This window comes from Callospermophilus lateralis, chromosome 14, assembly GCF_048772815.1.
Source record: "Callospermophilus lateralis isolate mCalLat2 chromosome 14, mCalLat2.hap1, whole genome shotgun sequence".
NCBI classification, from domain to species: Eukaryota; Metazoa; Chordata; class Mammalia; order Rodentia; family Sciuridae; genus Callospermophilus; species Callospermophilus lateralis.
This window is the reverse complement of record NC_135318.1, coordinates 56,609,998-56,631,303: the sequence shown is the minus strand read 5'-3', so window position 1 is coordinate 56,631,303 and position 21,306 is coordinate 56,609,998. Positions and strand designations below refer to the sequence as shown.

General features: G+C 40.9%; 1 protein-coding gene across 1 annotated transcript in view; it reads right to left on the bottom strand.

Moving 5' to 3' along the window:
* Anxa4 (annexin A4) overlaps positions 1-21,306 on the bottom strand; it is a 61,365-nt gene that overhangs the window by 21,392 nt on the left and 18,667 nt on the right. Inside the window, exon 2 of the mRNA XM_076832917.2 lies at positions 6,271-6,325. Coding sequence (XP_076689032.1) covers positions 6,271-6,273 — 3 coding nt within the window. The 5' untranslated portion in view covers positions 6,274-6,325. The remainder of the gene's footprint in view (positions 1-6,270; positions 6,326-21,306) is intronic.

Genomic DNA, 21,306 nt, shown 5'->3' with positions numbered 1-21,306 from the left:
AAGATGGAGGGAAAGTGTTACAAGCAGAGGAAACAGTTACTGCAAAGGTTCTGAGGCTGCAAGTAGCTTCTAGAAAGAACCAGAGGTCACTGTGGCTGAGTTGGTGGGATGGAGGTGAGTGGTACAAGAAGTCATACCATCAACTACAAAGTAGTCTCATACCCTCAAAAAAGGAAAGAAAAATCAAATCTGAATCCAATCAAGCTCCAGAGCAAAAAAAAAAAAAAAAAAAAAAATTATAGCAAATAGAAGAGGAAAATGTTAAAACATACCAAAAGATTGCAATCGGCAAAATCCAGACTAAGAAACACTATTTAACAAATGATTTAAGGGATGTGGATATATCTCAGAGGTAGAGTGCTTTCCTAGCATGTGCAAGGCCCTGGCTTGGATTCCCAGTACAGAAAAGAAAAAAAAGACAGAGAGACTTAGTTGCTTCAACAGATAAATTGCAAAGGGTATTAAAAGAGAGAGAGAGACAGATGGAGGGGGACTGTAGTTTAAAAAGACATATCAGTAATCATGATTGTGTGAACCTGATTTGGATCCGGAATCAAACAATAAGAAAGAAAAAATAGAGGTTTATGAGACAATTGGATATTTGAACACTGAGTTGATATTTAACGACATTAAGGCATCTTGAGATTTTTAGATATGATAATGGCATTATGGTTATATTTTAATTGTTAAGACGTTTACTCTAATAGAATTGAAATAACTTCCAGATGAAATTATATTGGAAATACATTATCGAAGAACACAGATAGGAGGAAGTAAGTAAAGAAGAAATAATATTGACGATGAGTTAATAATTACCGATAGGTGTGTCAAAGAGTCCTTATAATAACTTGTTTACTTTTACATATGTTCAAACTTTTCCATAATAAAAACTAAAGATAGAAAAAAAGCAAAGAAAATTAGAGACACAGGTTGGGGTCTGGGCAAGGCAGCCCTTCTGAGCTGGATAAGAAGTTTGCATTTTATTCTAAGGGTGGGAGGAAGCCACCGCCAGGTTTTAAGGAAGGAGATGGGGCCATGGGATCTGATCTGCACATTAAAAAGATCCCTCGGGCTGCTGTAGGGAGATGCAGAGACCAATTGAGAGTCTGGGCCAAGATTGGGAGTGGGAAGTGTTGCTAGACTAGAATGAAATAGCTCAGATGGAAATAAACAGGCAGATTCAGCACATGTTTTGGAGCAAAGGCGACAGAACTTGCTGATGGGCTGATGTGGGAGGTGAGGAAAGAAAAGAATTAAGTATAACTCTCCATCATTTTCTTTGAGCATCTGGGTGAAGAGTGCTACCACTCACCCCCAGATGGGGAAAACTGGAGGAGGACTATCAGATTTGGGGTGATAGTGGGGGGTGGGTGGGATTTGAAAGTTCTATTTTCAACATGTGAAGTTTGGGATGTCCATTAGGCATCCAAGTGGAGTTGTCAAACGGACAGTTGGTTATACAAGTCCTGAAAGGCAAGTCTAAAGTAATATGCTTAGGTTGCCTCAGCAAGTGGACAGTATATGATGAGATGACCCAGGGAGAAAGCAGAGGATAAGGACAAGACCTAGGACACTACAGGTCCAGCAGAAGGAAACCCATCAAGAATGACTGAGAAGGAGCAGCCCTGGAGATAAAAGGAAACCAGGAAGAGTACATTGTCCAGAGGCTAAAGATAGAGGGAGTGGTCAGCCCCTGCTGCAATGAGAAGCCCAGTGGAAAGAAGCACAGGCACTGGTGTGGGATAGACCTGTCACCAATCCTTTCTCTCTGTGTGTCCCTCATTTTTCCTCACCTGCATATTGGGAATATATCAATTCACAGGGCATATCAACTTACAGGGTTGTTATAATAATGCAATAGGATAATTAAGGAAAGCACTTAGCTAGCACAGAACCCGCCCCCCCCCCCAAAAAAAAAGAAAATACTAAAACAAAAAGAAATTAGATGGCTATAATCACTGCCATCATCATCATCATCACTTAATATGGTTGTAACCACATTACCATAATAAACATAATAATGAGATTCTTTTGTCTTTTTCTTATAATATTCCTCAATGCCAAAGCAGAAACAAGGCGGAACATTGGTACAAGGTGGTAAAACAGTGTAGAACAGAGCTAAAGCTTTTAATAATTTAATTTGATCTAAGGACATACTACAAGATTTAAAGGAATGCAAGTTTTTCATACCCTTAGAGTAGTTCTCCAGCAAATCAAATTTGAGTTGTATATGCTAGACTGTCTTGGCCTGGACTGCTCTGGCTGATTGTGGGCACATTGAGCCCATCTAAGGCCCCAGGTACCACAGGGCATGGGCCTCTGTTGAAACACTAGGCTTTCATGTCCTGGATGTGGTCAATGTCCAACACTCACTCATTACCCACTATACAACTGACCAGAGGAAAGTAGAGGTCCATGACATCAGCCTCCTCAGGCACTGTGGTCACTTCATGTTGGGGTCCTAATCCCAGTACTCCAGACTGTGATTTTATTTGGAAATAGGTCATGGCAACATAGTTAAGATGCCATCCTATAAGAAGATAGCCACATGGAGACAGATACAGTGCAGTGCGACTGCAGTATAATGGCAAAGGCACAGACTGGAGTTCCACAGCTGACAGTCAGGGAACACCTAAGACCACCAGGAAACCACCATAAGCTCAGAAGAGGTGAGGAAGGTCTTCCGTATAGGTCTCAGAGAGAGCAGGGGCCAGGCTGACACCTTGATTTTGGAGTTGTGGTTTCCAACACTGTGAGGCAATAAATTTCTATGATTTTAAGCCACCCATTTTGTAGAAACTTTGTTACAGCAGCTCTCTGAACCTAATACAGGCACCTTACTTCTTTTCCCTCTACTGTATATCCTTAATAATAAGCAAATTGATGATTTGCTATCAAAATTCCAATATGGCCTAACTTAGCCTTTGCCCCTCCATGAGATTGTGTGTGTGTGAATGTGTGTCTGTGGTGCTGGGGATTGAACCCAGGGCCTCTCACATGCTAGGCAAAATCTCTATCACTGAGCTATATCTCCAGCCCTGAAGCAGCTTTCTGAGTAACATTTCACAAGGTTCTTTTTCAGCTCCAGTATTTTAGGTGGTACTCAGACATTGTATTCAAGTGTAAAGCAAACTGCATTGCTGAGGGACTATTATGGGATTAAAATTAATATCTAACAAGATAAATTGACAGAGGGACTTACAAGGGTGGTTTAGTTTATCTATTTGCATTCTAAGTGATTCTTACCCCCCCCCCCGCCTCCGGCCCAGGAATAAGGCAAAAAAATTTATTCTTTGTTAGTCCTTTAAGTACCTGTATTAATTAAATTCTAGGGCACAATGTACCATTAACCTTCAGGCAAGATGGGGTTTTCATCCATCCCAGGAAGGCTTATTGTAATAGTAGGCAAAGGAAACCGAGAGCATGTAGAAAAGAATGATGGAAGTGAATAGCTAGAAATAGGTGCTATGCCAGCCAGGAGCAGCGGTGCACACCTGCAATCCCAGCTTCTTGAGAGGCTAAGGCAGGAAGATTGCAAGTTCAAGGTCAGCCTCAGCAACTTAGTGAGATCTTGTTTCAAAAAAATAAAAAAGGCTGGGGATGGAGCTCAATGGTAGAGTACCCTTGGGTTCAATCCCCAGTACTAGGGTTGGGGGACTAGCAAGAAGAAATAGGTGCTATACCATAATCAATGAAGTATTATTGTTATTATATTAATAAGAAAAACAATAAACATCAGAAAGATTTGAGTACAATACAGTGGTATACTAATGAGCAATAAAAATGAAAGGTGGAAGAAACGACAATTCATACAGATACATGAATGAGTTACAAAAAGTATAATGCTCAGAGAAAAGTCAGACATAAGAGTCAAGTGCTTCAATTCCACTTGTGGGATGTTCTAGAAAAGACAAACCTCTTCTATGGAGATGACAGTCATAACAGTGGTTGTGTTTCTGGGATGGAGTGGAGAGCAGAGAGGGGACTGACCTGGGAGGGCATGGAGGAGCTTCTTGGAGGGATAAAAGGTACTGTCTTGATGGAGGAGTGTACTGCCTGGGTAGAGACTCTGGTCAATACTCTACCAGCAACCTTAAAGTCTATGCATCTCACTAAAAGCAACTTACAACTCATAAAAATCATTTAAAATACTTGAATACAATGGCTTTTAAAATGTATGGTCAGCCAGCCAGGAGCAGTGAGACACACTTGGAATTCAGGAGGCTGAAGCAGGAGGATGGCAAGTTCGAGGCCAGCCTGGTCAACTTAGCAAGACCTTGTCTCAAATTAAAAATTGAAAAGGCTGGGCATGTAACTCAGTGGTAGAGCATCCCTGGGTTCAATAGCCAGTACTGCAAAAAAATCAAAATAAAAGCCCCATAGCACATATGATCATCGTAGAGAATCAGAAAATTCAAAACAAACTAAAGAATTAAGAAAACTAAACACTCATAGTTTATAGTAAATAATTTTAGTATTAGAGTAAACAATTTTAATATGCTATAAAATGTAATATAAATAAAAGTTAACAAAGAGATTAGAGAAAGCATAAGATTAGAGTGAATACATAATTTCTGTATCCTAGTTCATTTATCATTTTATTTTGAACATTTTCTTATATTAAGTGGAAAAAAAACCCCAGAATCCAAAAATGTTATTTACCCTCTTATTACTACTGTTTAAAAATCATTTTTACAAGGCTGAAGCTGAAGCTCAATGGTAGAGCTCTTGTATCACACATGTGAGGCACTGGGTTCGATCCTCAGCACCACATAAAAATAAATGAATAAAGAAAGATATTGTGTCCATCTATAACTAAAAAAAATTTAAAAATCATTTTATATGAGAATAAGGTCTAAAGTAAAATGATGTTAAATAGTGGGGAATTTCAACATTGTAGCTGTATCTTGTGATTTTCTTTTCATTTAAAAATGACCTTTTTCTGTCCAGTGAAATGACAGTCATGATGGAAAGACAGGTTCTAAAGAAAAGAGGGAAACAACTGAGGTGATTCTTTAGAGCACACCAAAAAATCATTGGATTACAGTCTTCATGTAGAGGAAAGCTGTGAGCTTGCTGAAGATAGGAATAGTATCCATTAATTTTGAGTCCCCTGATCCTAGTAGTACATCCAGAACACAGAAAGGACACCATAAACATTCTGAATAAATGTTCTTATGTCCAGAGAGAATCAAGCAATAAGAAGTGGATTTTAAATTAAAGCGTAAGAGATTTAGGGTAAACATGAATAAGCCTTTGAGTGTCAGGGATCATGAAGAAAATTCTGGAATGTCAAATGCAAAAAACATTTTTTAAGAGTATATTCCGAGCCTGGGGTTGTGGCTCAGTGGTGGAGTACTTGCCCAGCATGTGTGAAGCACTGGGTTCAACCCTCAGCACCACATAAAAATAAATTAACAAAATGAAGGCATTGTGTCCATCTACAAATACTACTACTACTACTACTACTACTACTAATAATAATAATAATAATAATAATAATAAAAAGTATATTCCCATGTGTTCAGGATATTTTACATATCCATCTTCCTAAAAGAAGTCATCCAGAGCTGTCAGGATCTTTAGTTGTTCTCCAGGTATAAGTTGCTTCTTCTAGTATTTCTTCCCAGAAGACCAGGGATCGAAATCCCCTGCCTATTCAGAAACCTACTTTGGATGGGAGAAGAACAGATGGCCAACCTTAGGTACAGCCACGTTTGTAGCCAAAAGGCTCCCCTTCCACATCAGCACTGAACTTCACAGAACTCTCAAAGGGATCCAATTTCATGCCTGTCCCATAGATCAGATAACCAAGGAGCCTGATCCTAATTGAAAGCAGGAGGCAGACGACCAGCCCACATTGCTAAGAAGCACCCCTTGGGATTAGCCTGACCCGATGGGGCCACATCAAAATGATCACAGTAGTCATCTCTTACTTTTCCTTTTTCTTTTGCCTAAATTGATCACACAGTGCTTCTGCAGAGAGAAAACTTTAACTCATGTCTATGTTCTCATTTCTATATTCAAAAGAATTCAAAGGATTCTGTTTTTGAATTAATTTTCAGGGTCAAGTTACTCACTAGCCCTGAAAAAAATTAAAATGGGGTTCAAAAAAAAGAAAAAAACAAAAAGAAAAAAAGAAAGGAACTGCCCTCCTACTTCCTCTTTATTGAGCAAACAACACTTTGCTTAAATCAACAGTCCCTTGAATACACATCCTGTACCTGACTGTACCTGGCACTAGGTAGGGTGAGACACTCCACAACTTACCATTGCCACGGTTCTATGCCAAGATCAGAGTCCAGTCACGCGAGTAGAAGTTCCTCTGGGAAAAAAAAAAAAAGGAAGGTGAGATCACTGTGATGAGGAAAGTGGCCTTAAAAATCATTACAAGTCAGGATACCTTGTGGTTTGACAAAGGCCAAGCGGAAAAGACATATAAATTCATCAAAAGAACAGCTAATGATTAGCCAAAGGTACAAGGACCAGGCTAATCGTTAAAGAGGAACTGATATCAGAGTCACGTTTATTGTACCAACAAAATACTCTTCTGTTTGGAGATGCACATGACAGAAACAACCCAAGCTGTTTTGATAGGGCAAAGTACCATGACTAGTCCTCAAGCCAGAAATGGATTCTGAACTGTATTCTATGGTAGTTCAGAAGATGATCAGATGGATTATCTCTCTTCTCCGTAGAGACAATCCATCTGTACCAGGAAAAAAAAAAAGTATAGCACTTCAGCCTACAGTGTGTGTGTGTGTGTGTGTGTGTGTGTGTGTGTGTGCAGGCCAGCCAGCCAGCCAACATTAGAATCTGTTTTTTCACAGTGGCTATTTTTACTGCCACCATCTCAGGATTAAAGATGCTGCTTCCCTTTCTTGCCGCCTCACACATTCAGCTTGTCCTCAGTTTCCAGCATCGCCTTCATCATCAAGGAGACTTGAGCCATCCTACATTTCTTTCAGTTGTTTAGAATGTAAGAAACGTCTTTGCTGTGGGCTCACTCCTTTGTGGGGTTCTCATGACATATGGGCAGGCCCTGGAGGGGTAGGACGACTGCCTTCTGTTCCTGTAAGTCACGTGGACAAAGCACTTTTTCTGAGCATTTAATTAGACCTTCAACATTCAAAGAATCATCTTAGAACCAGAAGTTTGGGCATCCTGGGAGCTTATTAAAAATGGAGAGCCTCAGGCCTCCACCCAAGACCTACTTCCCGAATCTTCATTTTAACAAGATTCTCCACGTGTTGGTCTGCACAGTGGGTTGAAAAAAAAAAAAAAATTGGCCTGATAAACCCAACCAAGCAGCGCTTTTCAATGATAACTAAGACCCTCCTAACTCACTGATTAACTCTTCTGCCATGCTTGGTCCTGATTACTTACCTTCCTCCAGTTTTCCTCAGCCTGGTCTCCCCACCACTTACTGAACACTGCCCTTACTTTCTAAATGGGTCCAGTTCCTTCCTACAGGGAAAGCCAACTGGTTCTGATGAACCTCCTGAGCAAAGAGCTGAGCCGGAAAGAACAGTAGATTCTGTGACAATGAGGAGATGAGGCTGCAGGAGCAGAGGGCTCCTTATAGAGGAGGCCCAGGGACAGGTTGGCAAAGCAGGGGAAGGGATTGGTAAGGGCCTTGAATGCCCAAGGGAGGGGGGTGGGCTTGGTATGTGAAAGACAGTGATAAGTTGTTATTTTCTGAGAAAGGCTATAATAAAAGAAACACTTTATCAGGGTATAACACAAGTGAGAGAGACTGGAATGAGGGGCGAGAGGTCAGGAAGGCTTGAGAGATGACTATAGGAACAGCCAGGGAGAGGGGAAGACCTGGATAGGGTTGTCACCTGAAATATGATATACATGAGATGCTTAGAGGTGAGACCTTATTAGATATAGTGACTCATGAACTATATAATGCCACATTGTTCATGACTAAAACACTCAGGGGTCACTCCAGGGGAACTGGGCTGCGCCAAATAACCACACAAGAGACAGAGATACCTTTTTCTCTGGGTTCCTGTGATGGCTCCTCTGACCTTAAGGGTCCACAGAAAGAGAGAGAGCAAGGGCATGCTGAACCCTTTTATTGAGAAGAAGCCATTCAAATGAGGCAAGGGGTCAGGTTTCAGGGGGTTGAGTCTAGCTTCATGATGTCTGCTGTCAGCAGGTTGACTGACATTTAGGAAGGCCACACCCAAAGGCAAAGAAAGAGAAGGGGACACACAAAGGGCATTTCCAAGGAACATTCTATCCCAAACAGGGTAAGGGGTAATATCTCAAAAGAACAGGTGAGCGTAGCTCAATCCCTGGGGATGTAGGAAGGCATGCCCATGCATGAAGACACATTTGGTTGCATTATGTCTAATCTCAAGATCAGGGCTACCATCTTTAGCTACTTAAGAGTGGCCAGATCACTGGAAGTGACTGACAGAGCCTCAACCAATCAGGAGAGGAAAAACACTGGTCACATGATGTGGCAGTCTCCCACAATATAAATTTATTCTTTAAATCACCAAATATTCATAGACCATCTCTATGTTCAGGCACAGCTTCAGTCAATAGAAATAATGCAGTGGATACATCAAATAGATACATCAAATAACCTGCTTTCAGGAAGCTTACCAGAAGAGGGAGAGAAAAACAAACAAATGAATACGTAAGATAATGTCAGACACTAGGAAAAACGAAAACATAACATAAAGATAATGGTATAGAGCAGGGAGCAGTAAAGCACAATTATTCATGGGTCAAATCCTGCTTTTGTAACCTACAAGCTAATGATGATTTTCACATTAACAAATAGTTGATCAAAAAAGAGGAATATTTCATGATATGTGAAATCTTCATGAAATTCAAACTTCAGTGCTATTAAGTTTGTTCTAAAGCTGCTCCTAATGCATCCTAAGTTTGGCTTTCAAGTTTATCCACACAGTGAATTGTAACCTAATTTAAAGAGCAAACAGACTGTAACCTACTCCTATAACAGGTAGCTGAGTCTTAGCCAATCATAGGTGACTGTCAACAATTCAACCCATCTTCAAATAAGAGGAGGACTAAAAACCATTAGGGCTGTCTCTGTACCTCAGTTTGGTGTTTTTTTTCTTGTTACCAGGGGTTGAAATCCAGGGGCACTTAACCCCTGAGCCATATCCCCATCCCTTTTTATTTTTTATTTGGACATAGGGCCTCACTTAGTTGCTTAGGGCCTTGCTAGTTGCTGATGCTGGCTTTGAACTTTCAATCCTCCTGCCTCTGCATGTGTGCATCCTGGCGCCTGGCCTCATTTTGTTTTCTGCAAATCACTTTCTTTTCTCTGTCTATAAATAAAACCTGCCCATGTTTCGAGTGAGCATGCGGAACCATTTTGGATTTAGGCTAACCTGATTCTGGAATCACATACACACACACACACACACACACAAAGCCAATTAAGATCTGCAAAACCAGATTTATTATAATTTAATCTTTTAACAGCTTCTAGAAAGAGACTTATTGCCTCATAACCACAGCCATTTACTTATATATTGTCTATTGCCACTTTCATGCTACAAGAGTAGTTGTAACAGAGATCATCATAGGGTTCACAAAGATGAAAATATTTACTATGATCACAAGATAAGTTACCAGCCAGGAGCCAGCCAGGATGGGGATCTGGAAGGTGTCTTTGAAGAGGTAATATCTGGGCTGAATTACCATTCATGAAAGTGATCACTTTTATGCAGAATGAGCAGAGTGCAAAGGCCCTGAAGCAGAAAAAGCTTATTGTGTTTGAGGGAGGAACAAAAGTCTCCTGAACAAGTGCAGGAGTGGCAGAAGATGAAGATGGAGTAGGGTTACGTGATATTGTGACTTATAATAAGAAATACATATTTGGTCTTCATTTTGTTGCCCACCCAGAATTCCAAAAACTCTTGGAATTTCCTGAATGGTAAAAGAAACATCTATGTTATTCAGAACAAGCCCCTCTCAACCTCTCCTGAGTTTGTGTAAGGAGGTGACTTTTGGAAAAGTCCTAGATGACTACAGCATGGGGAACTGGTTGCCAGGAGACCTAACCATGTGATTTGAGGGCTGCAACTTCCACAGGAGAAAGGATCTGAAGATTGATTTAAATCACCAATGGCCGATGATTTAATCCACCATAAGAAAGCGTCCACCAAAGCTCCATGCCCCCTCGGAGCTTGTTCTGCCTGTTCTGAGTTGTACCCTTTTATAGAAACCTGATAACCTGGTAGGGAAACTGTTTTCCTGAGTTTTGAGAGCCATTCCAGCAAACAATTGAAAAGAATGAGTGCAGGGATTGTGGGAACCTCTGATTTATGGCTAGTTGGTCAGAAGCAAAACCTGGACTTGAGATTGGCATCAGAGGTGGGGACAGTCCTATAGGACTATGTCCTCATCTGTAATTCCAGGTAGTGTCAGAATTGAGTTAAATTGTAGGATGCCCAGTTGGTATGCACTGGGAATTGGATACTTGCAGAATTGCTTGGTGTGGGAACCTCCCACATGCATCTGATTGCTGGAGCTCAGATCACAATACCCCAAAGTATGGTGCTTTGGCATGTTGAGTTCTTTGACTGGAAGGTCTTGGAAGCAATCTCAAAACCAGGAACTTTGGCCTTGTTCTGCTTTCCTGTCTCTCAGCCCTCTTTGAGTCTCCCAAAGGCAATTCCAGAAACTAGAATTCCTTTTCTTCAAGGTGGATCACAGAAACTAGAACCCCTGCCCCAAAGCAAATCATAAGGCTCAAAAACATTACTCTAGCCTTCCCCCATCTTCCTGTGTAGGAAATGGCCATAAAGAAATTCTCTGACCTATTCTGATAGTAGATCATAAGATTCTCATTCTGCAGTCGCTCTGCCTCCAAAAGAAAGGAGTGTTATTCAGAGTTCAAGAAGAATCTGAACAGACAGGTCTTGCTGGATTTCCACACTCAGTCGATTACCATTAGATCATATTCTCCTGTCCAATCACATTTCTCCACGGCTGTCCAAGCTTCATTAAACCTAAGCATAGACACAGACTTTTCCTTGCGTCTTGGGAAGTGTTCATTCTGAAGGCTCCTGCATCATGTAGAACCTTGATTAAATACATTTAATGTCTTTCCCTTGTTAACCTGTCTTTTTTGTTATAGGAGTGTTAACTATGAACTTTAAGATGTATGAGGAAAGGCACCACACCTTTCCGCCCATGCAGTGCCAGAAATAAAGTATTGAGAGCACAGTTGTGCTTCAGTTCCCAAAGGGAATTCATTGCAGGACCCAGATACCAAAATCCCTAGATACTACATTCCATTATGTAAAAAGGTGTAGTATTTTGCATACAACCTACATATTCTCCCATATATATTTTAAGTCATTTGTAGATTACTTGTGATATCTAACATAATATAAATATTATGTAAATGTTGTTACACTGTATTGTTTAAGGAATAATAACAAGAAAAGTCTATAACACATTCAAGATAGATGCAAGGATTTTTTTTTCCAAAAATTTTCTATGTTCATTTAGCTGAATTCATGAATGCAGAACCAGTGAAAAGGTGTTTTTCTCTACCTAGTTGGTGTCAGAAATGAGACTTGCTAACATGGCTGCCCACAGAAACATGATTTGGGAAGAGAAAGGATGACAATCTTCCATTCCTGAATTGGCCTCATGGACCAGTTGGCTCACTGAATGCACAAGGAATTGTAAACCAACAAGAAAACATGAAATGGAAATCTCCTGATTATCATTATCTGTAAGAGCTAAAAGGAAATAAGAAGAGAGCTCTGAGTTGGCCCTGGGTGCCAGACCAAGCTCAAATTTCAGTGAGTCTGAGCTCTGATCACTAACTTCAGAGACAACCCTTCAGGAAAAAATTATACAGAGACTATAGAAAGTACTGCTAAGAACTCTGGTCTCATGGGAGGAGGGCCAGACGGAGACACTGCTAGAACCAGGGAGAAGAGAGTGCAGGAACTGTTTCCTTTTGTAGATGGGTATCACCAGTTTCTCGAGGAGCCCTCACTAAAATGACTCAAGCCAGTAACTAATTTAGGGGTAGAATTTTTGGTTTTGAATGCTGCAGAAGAGAAGAATGTGTCTGGGTTGCTGCAAGACCCACAGCTCACTAGGGAATTGAGTTAAAGTGTAGGACACCCAGTTGGCACCCACAGAGAGATGGAGAATTCAGGTGGATGTACGTGACCCCCCAACACACACACACACACACACACACCAGATACTCCTGAGGGAACACTAGAGTGGTGAACTGAATGAAAGCCAATGTGAGGTCTGATTACTCTGAAAAAGGAGACTGTGCCTCTACCTATATAAATGCCAAGTGAAGCACTGCAGAGGTGGCATATGCTCCTTATAAAAGCTGCGGGGGCCTGGCTTTATGATAAGGAGGATTTCACCTGCCGAGTACACCAATGACCCGGATTATGGCAAATGCTATGATTAATTAACAAGAGAATGAAAAAAAGACACAGAGTTCAGAGACTGCTTTTAGATGTTTGGGAAATCTTAAATGATTACTAAAAAAATAAGGTGAATGAGCTGGTTGAGGTGGCACACACCTGTAATCCCAGCACCTCAGGAGGCTGAGGAGGGAGGATCACAGTTCAAGGCCAGGCTGGGTAACTTGGTCAGTTGGTCTGAAGATAAAAATAATAAAAGGCAGAGGGTGTAGCTCAGTGATAGAGCACCCCTGGGTTCAATTTCCCAATACCACACACACACACACACACACACAAACGATAAGGTGAATGAGACAAATAATGACAGAAGCCAAACAGAAAAAAAAACAGTCATGAGCAGAGAGAGGTCTTTGAGACTTTTATAGTCTTGAGCCACAGCTTTGTGTAGAGGCACTGCTCTATATCATGTGAATGGACACCCATCTCCCTCTTTAACAGTATAATTAATTTATTTCTTCCTTCCTTCCTTTCTTTTTTTTTTTTTTTCTTCTGGTATTGGGGATGGAGCCCAGAGGTACTTAACCACTGAGCCACATCCCCAGCCCTTTTTGTATTTTATTTAGAGACAGGGTCTCACTGAGTTGCCTAGGGCCTCACTAAGTTGCTGAGTCTGGCTTTGAACTCACAAACCTCCTGCCTCAGCCTCTGGAGCCACTGGGATTATAGGGCTTGCACCACCCCACTAGGCTTTCAGTATAATTTCTGCGTGAGTTGAATTGAGTTGCTGCTGACTGGCTGAAAAACTCTGGCAGCTACAGCTTTTAGGAACCAGCGCCCTCCTTGTGCTTCAAGCTTTGGAATAAATGACAAGTGAAGAGGCAGGGAAGAGGTCCCACCCGAAAAAGCAACCTTTAATATGAACATTCCTACTCCTTTTTACTCCACTAAGAAGTGGAAAGCTGGCTTGAGCAAAGCCTGCTGGAAATACTGAGGGTCATTATTGAATGAGCTAGAAATATTCTACCAAAGGGAAAAGACTGTATCATACTTGAACACCAGGTGCTTTTAGCCAGACAGTTTATTTTGAAATGTGGACAGCACACAGCTAAAGTCTATTTATATAGAGGCAGCTGTTGTGTATTTATTTAAGTGCTACTAGCACCAAAGGAGATTCTAACTAGCTTATAGAAATGAATGCAGAAAGTGGTACTCCTTGGTTCTTTCATTACACATCAGATAACACAAGTTAGTCCACCCAACTGCTTTCTAGCAGTGTCAGGCTCCTAGTAAGGCACAATGACTCTTGGCAAGGGAAGAGGAGCAACGAGGGAAGAAAAGAACTGCACTCCCCAGCACAGAAGACCTCCTTGCTACATAAAAAAGATCGGCCCTGAAGGGATGAAAGGTCCTGCTTCCAGAAGGTTCACCTACAAAAGCCCTCCAGCATTTCCTACCTGCCCTGCTCTTTGCAGATCCTTTGCAAGAAGCTCAGCTACCTCAGCTTCCTGGATTCCTTTCTTCTTTCTCTCTGAGGGCTTTCCTACAATTCCATAAACTGAACCATATGACCAGGTTCACAATGACTCAAGACTTTGGGTTGGGATTTTAAAAGCTTTGATTTCATAGAGAGGCAAAATAATGAGCAACCATGCCTCAGTTTTATATGTGTAAAATGCAAACACACTCTCATTTCAGGAGTGATTCAAATGACCCTAAACACATCAGGACACTCCAAGATGGAAGACCGAAGGTGACATATTTTAGTAGAGATGTCTTAAAAAAACCAAATTATACAGTATGTGGGGGATCACAACTTCTTCTTTTCGGTACTGGGGATTAAACCAGGAGCATTTAACCACTGAGCCACATCTCCGGCCCTTTTTTATATTTTATTTAGAGACAGGTCACACAGAGTTGCTTAGGGCCTTGCTAAGTGGCTGAGCATGGCTTTGAACTGGTGATCCTCCTGCCTCAGCCTGCCGAGCTGCTAGGATTACAGGCGTGCACCACCACTACCAGCCCTGGGACTGCAACTTCTTAATAAGGGAATTCTACCACTAGGTTTTGGGAGAGGGAAGTTTTCAAGACATAGTTTAAGAACCATGGAAGACAAGCTGGGAAATAAACATCTGAGACCTATGCCAATAGCAGTTATATACAGAAAAAAAAAAAAAGTTGTAAATAAATTCAGCCTATTTCAGGCAAGGTTACATAAAGTCAGAAATAATTCACAATGGATTAATAAAGAAAAATCAGGTATGTTGATAAAACATCTGTATTGTTTTTCAGAGTGATGTACAGGATAATTGTGCACTGTCCCATAAATCACCCTGTTGTACCACACTGTCAGTGTAGGGCACCACAGCAATAAGCCAGGTGTGCTGACTCAAGTCCAAAGTTTCTTACATCCTTTTGGCAAATTGCGGGTACGTGGGAGAAAGGACCTCTGATTTCAAGCACTATTTGGTAGACCATATGTAGAGGCAGCAGTATGGGGCTTCCCCCCATCTGATGGAGAATTTGGAAACAGGCAAAGTAGATTTTTCCCTGAGCATTAGAATAGTAAAATCAGCAAATACCCATCAAAACAAAGATATGCAAACTCATCTCAGTGAGAAAGAAAATCTCCTGGGCTGAAGCAGGTTTGTGGAAAAGGCATTAGCATATTTAAAGAAGAACTGTGTTCACCAGCAATACAAGCGCCACTCAAAACCATCATAGAGGGGCTAGGGTGTAGCTCAGTGATAAGAGCGCTTGCCTCACAGGTGTGAGGGCCTGGGTTTGATCCTCAGCACCACATGAAAATAAGTAATAAAGACATTGTGTCCGTCTACTATCTATCTATCTATCTATCATCTATCTATACACACACCATCATAGAAACTTACTCTGAAATATTCATCCAAGTCCTGCCCTATAGGAAAAGGGGGATCCAGCAGTACAGGGGCCAGATATGTCCCTACTGTGATTTTATTCATTAATATTCTGTTCTGATTCCATGGTTGCCAAGTAACCTTTGGACTAAGGTTTGGCTTCCTCTATAAACCTGGAGCAAGAGGATTTTTGTCTAAGTAACTTTTTTTTTTTTTTTGGTATTGGTGATCAAACCCAGTATCTCTGGGCTACATCCCCAGCCCTTTATATTTTTTATTTTGAGACAAGTTCTTGCTAAATTGCTGAGGCTGACCTCGAACTTGCCATGTTCCTGCCTCAGCCTCCTGACTTGATAGGATTACAGGTGTGCAGCACTACACCTGGAAATACACAAATCAGCTGTGTGTGTGTGTGTGTGTGTGTGTGTGTGTGTGTGTGCGCGCGCCTGTTCCTGAGGGCTGAACCCCTTCTTGGTGAGCTGATAAACACAATTTCTCTATGTCTACTGGATGTTGCACTGTAGTGAATTCATCCAGGACAAATACCATCCTTGAGGCTCCAACTTAAACTTGGTGGCCTCCAACCACCTCCCAGGACAGGCAACCCCAGGCTTCATCATGAAGGGATTTGCTGTCCATGGCACATTCATACTCTGTCACATGCTCACTTCCCTGGAAGAGCACATGCGAGTGAGTCACTCACCATTTCTCTTTGGTACAGTTTCATTTTACATCCCACAAGGAAGACAAATTTAAACTTCTGCTCTGTGGATTTGTGGAGGGTGTGACTGGGCCCCACCCAAGCACTAAAGACTTTCAAAACTGCCTATGAAGTAGGGCAACTCTTTATCTTTTTTCTTTTTTCTTGGAACTTAGATCCTTCTAAAGTTTAAGAAGTTTTGTCACAGGGATGGGGTTTGAGTCACAGGACACAAACATTTTCAAAATTTTATTCACCAGGCATCATGTGTAAGCTAAATAATGCAAAATTGGAAACCTGTATTAAATAAAATTTATGTAAGACCATTGTTTTGAATTGAGCTCCTGTACTAGGTTCCAACTGACCAAATCAAAATGGAGTCACTCAGGGCTGGGGCAGGGGCTCAGTGGGTAAAGCGCTTGCCTAGCATGTGTGAGGCACTGAGTTCGATTCTCAGCACCACATATAAATAAATAAAATACAAGTCCATCAATGACTAAAAAAGTATTTTTAAAAAATGGAGTCACTCATGCTAAGTGCCATGCAATCAAACTGAAACTTAAAAAAAAAAAAAAAAAAAAAAGGAAAATCTCCAAACAGGCCACTTTAAAAACAAATAAACAAGCAGAAAACAACACAACAACAGCAACAAACAAAAACAATGGCAATTCACAATAACTGATTGGAGAAAAGGGCCACTGGCTCTGACCCTGCATAAGGAAGTCACCTCTGCTCGAACGCTTACAAGGAAAGTAACTGAAGTAACTGATCTGCTTTTTTATTTTTTATTTTGTTGTATTATGCTGTTCCCTGAGCCTGCTTGAGCTATCATAAAAGCCAACTGTCCAGTCATCCTCAATGGAGCTCCCTCTGATTTATAGATAGGATACTGCTTGATTCATGAATCAATTAAAAAAAAAAAACCAGTTCAATTTTTTAATTTGTTGAAACAATTTTTTTGGGGCGGGTACCAGAGATTGAACTCAGGGGCACTTGACCACTGGGCCACTTCCCCAGCCCTATTTTGTATTTTAGAGACAGGGTCTCACTGAGTTGCTTAGCACCTCACTTTTCCTGAGGCTGGCTTTGAACTCATGATCCTCCTGCCTCAGTCTCCCAAGCCGCTGGGATTACAGGCACTACCATGCCCAGCTTGAAATTTCATTTTTAACACCAGCCTGTTAAGCAAACCTAGGTAAGAATCTACTCCAACTCAGCAGGTGACAATCTTTTGTCCTAATTTAGTATTTACTTTCAACATTGTGTTGAAACACAAAAACAATTTCAACTTATAAGTTCAAAAACGTGTACTTTCCATATAATTTAAAACATCTCCACTCCACTCCTGCAATCTTTCCACATCAAGCCAAAATCTTAAAGCTTCAACTCTTTCCCAATAATTCCTTTATCTAAAAGACAGGGCAAGGAGGCAAGGAACATGCGTTAAATACTTTTCTACATTATCTTTAACAATCTACCCAGTAACCTCTGGAGTCCTGGTTATTATCTCCATTTTGTAAGCTAAAAGTGAGGCATTAGAAAGGTTTTGTAATGTGCTGAGGTCATATGGTTAGCACATTGCAGTGCTGGGACAAAACACTCAGTTTGTCCATTGTGAAAGCCAGCTGGACAATTCAACAAAAACTGGCTGTGGTTTAGTTCTACATTGTTTTAAGAGGTACGTTTAAATATCTAAGTTTTATAAAAATAAAAAGAGATCCAATGTAGCCTAAATGAGAACTGTTTGGATCCTGCATGTTCTGTTTAATCCTTGCCTTGTTAAATGTCTTGTCTCATTTTCCCAGGCACGGTTTCAAGTAGGACAGAAAATAAGAGCCTCTTATAATAAACTTTATAAACGTGCAGCTGATCTCCTTTGTGTCTCTGGGTGCTGTATTCAGCTTGCATCATCTAGTGCTTCAGGTTGTCTTTGGTCATTATTTTTCCTTTTATTTGGTTATCTGAGTAGCTCCTAGTACCACATATAGACTAGGGACCTTTGGAATCTGATTGGATGGATTTTTTTTTTTTTTTTTGGTAACGTTTGAAAAACTGTTCTCTCTCAATTACAGGCAAATTGGATTCCTCTTGTCTTAGGCCACTGACCATAGAAATAAGAAGTTGATGTACAGGCAACAGTGATTATTGCTCACCCTCATGGGACTGATAGAATAGTTTCACTGTTGTCTCATTAATTCATTCATTCACACAAGTAGTATTATCTGAATGCCTGTTCCAAGCCAGGTACTGTTCTAGTGTTACAAGATGCACTTTAATTTCCACCTCTATTCTCTTTATTACAAATTATTATCCCCTAAGTTTAAAACAGCCCAGCATTGCTGGGTGTGGTGGCACACGCCTGTAATCCCAACGGCTCAGGAGGCTGAGGCATGAGGATCAAAAGTTCAAGACCAGCCTCAGCAATTTAGTGAGGCCCTAAGCAACTTAGCAAGACGCTGTCTTAAAAAAATAAGAAGGACTGGGGATGTGGCTTCATGGTAAAATGCTGCTGGGTTCAATCCCTAGTAAAAAAAAAAAAAAAAAAAAAAAATTAAAACAAAAATCCTGGAGACCATTGACAAAGATTTGGTTACACTTCTTCTCCAGTGTGAGGACTCTCCCTGTAACCTTTCTCTCTGGTCACTTTCCCAGCTTCTTTCTTGTCATCGTCTGTCTCTCTGGTCATGGGGTTTACTCCTCCATAAGTAGCTTTGCCACTGCTCAGTGGCTCTCAGCAGCAGGAAAGCTGGCCTTAACATTCCTTGTTCTGTCCTCTGGAGCTAGAGAGACTTTTTGTATTGAATGTTCAGGTGTTTTATCAATACTATGTCATTTTTGCTCTCTCATTATCCAGTGACCCAAAAGGATAATTTACATTTTAGAGGAGTTACACCTGGGATTCCAGGCCATTCAAATAATAGATGATAAGGAAAGGTGTTTTCACAGTCTGACTCTATAGACTTTTATATTGTATCCACATCAAATACAGGTGCATGTACTTATACATATAATTAAGTATAAGCTAGGCACAATGGTGCAAGCCTGTAATCCCAGTGGCTCTGGAGGTGAAGGCAGGAGGATCATGAGTTCAAAGCCAGCCTCAGCAACTTAGGGAGGCCCTAAGCAACTTGGTGAGACCCTGTCTGTAAATAAAATTTAAAAATGCATTGAGAATGTGACTCAGTGGTTAAGCGCCCCTGGGTTTAATCCCCAGTACTAAAAAAAAAAAAAAAAAAAAAAAAAAAAAGTATTAAGGGAGATGACAATTTTAGAAGCTTTTCAAATAATAATGGAATAAAAACTTTAAAGTGTCATGTTTCTTGCTGAGCTAGATGCTTTTTTTGTTCTTCATACCCTTAATATGGTACATGAGAAACACAAAACAACAATTATAAAAACACTCTTTTCCCAGATTCACCTTTTGACAAGGTCTCCCAGCCTTCCTGGTAGAGAACAACTTGACCCACTCTGTGGTAATGTCCCTTCGAGCAGACACATGGTCAGAGTCATGCCATCTCCAGCTGAGAGGGCAGAAGCCTTCCAACCAGGCACATTCTGTGCCCTGCTTTAGAACAGAACAGGGCCCAGCATCCTGAGAATGCAGGTGGGGAGGTCATGACTCATCTGACCACAATATAGACATGCATCCTGCCCTTGGGTTCCTCTGAATTCAGTGTCAGAGGAGGTTAGACATAATGGCTCCGTTTGGTTATCTGAGTGCAGCAATATTAAGCCTATCTAGTCTATAACAATAAGGAGAGAAAGGAAGGCCAGAACTAACTCTTTCAGCTTTTGTGATGAATGGAAAACACTATGGACTTTCATTCAAAGCTTAACATGAGGTTGGCACAGCTCTGACATGTTTTTTTCTAAGACCTCCATGGCAGCTACTCATGCTACTAGGGGTTGTGCCCCCAAACTTAAATACAGCTCTTTTTTTGCTCACTCAGAGTTGATTTTCCCCTGCTTCAGATCATACTGTTAAGCAAGCTACAGCTGAGAGAGCAATTCCAAGGATGAAATGTGAGCACCCAAAGAAAGCAGAAGTGGAAATGGGGGAAGGCGTGTGGATATTTGTTCCCAGAAAGAGTACATTTCCTCCATGGTGGTTGGATTTGTCAGGGTAAAGAAGACTTTGGAGAGTGCCCAGCCCACACCTTCATTCTGTGGGTAAGAAACACTTCTGTCTACAGATAAGTGATGGGTCCCTCTTCTGAGTAATATGCAGGGTCAAAATGTGTTGGGTTCTCAGCTGACTCAATGTCTGAGAGATGCTGTCATCATGGGCAGTACAGGTACACCCTAGGACCGGAGAATCCATGCCATCCTGCCAATGAGAATCGGCAATGGAAAGGTCCAGATCTAAAAAATGGCACAGGCAATTTCCCAGCTTAGTCATTCAGAGGAGCAGAATCTTCTTCTACAAGGACCACACCATTCTCCCTCCATAAAAAAATACCTGGAGCCCTGGGGCAGAACCCCTTGGATTTACAGTCACACTTTCTAACTATGTGATTTGAACCAAAGTGAAGTCTCTTGTGCCTTACTCCTTGCTTATGTGGAATTTATAATAATAGTTCCTTTATAATGTTGTTACAAAGATTAATCGCATAAAGTACATGGGATCACAAACACATATTTACTCAATAAATTCTAGCTACTCTTTTTGTATTACTATTTGCTCCAGGACAACCTGGACCCAGTGTACGAGAACAGGCTCCAATGTGCCATGAGACTGAAAAAAGACAGACAGATCCAGGATTGCACAGAGCACAATGGAGGACTTACTGATTAAGTGTGGCAGCAAGATAAGGTGATTCCCATAATTTGGGTCAAAAAGACAGGGCCTTATAAAGTGGCTAGGACAAAAGGGACTTCACCCAAGCAAGAATAGACCTAATTTCCCTTAAGCTAATATCAAAGAGTCAGGCCTATTCTTGGCATTTGGGTCCAGATGACCATCTCCACAGAATACTGAAATGGTTTGTGTTTATTTGTGATAAGCTGGGAAACTATGCAGGGAAAATCATCAGGATTACTGAGGGGCAATCATGGCAGTTAGGACTCAAGATGGCTGCAATCACATCAGGCTAAATCCATACACTATTCTGTCCAAGTAACCTTTATCCACTACATCTACATATTCTAGATCATCTGTTTAGTGAGCTCTTTACAGTTAAATAGGTACAAGGTTTCAGTTTTATATGATGAAAAAAAATTCTATGGATGGTGATGGCTGCAACACAATGTAATGTACCTAATGCCACTGCACTGTACACTTTAACAAGTTAAGATACTAAATATTATCTTGTGTGTATTTTACTACAAT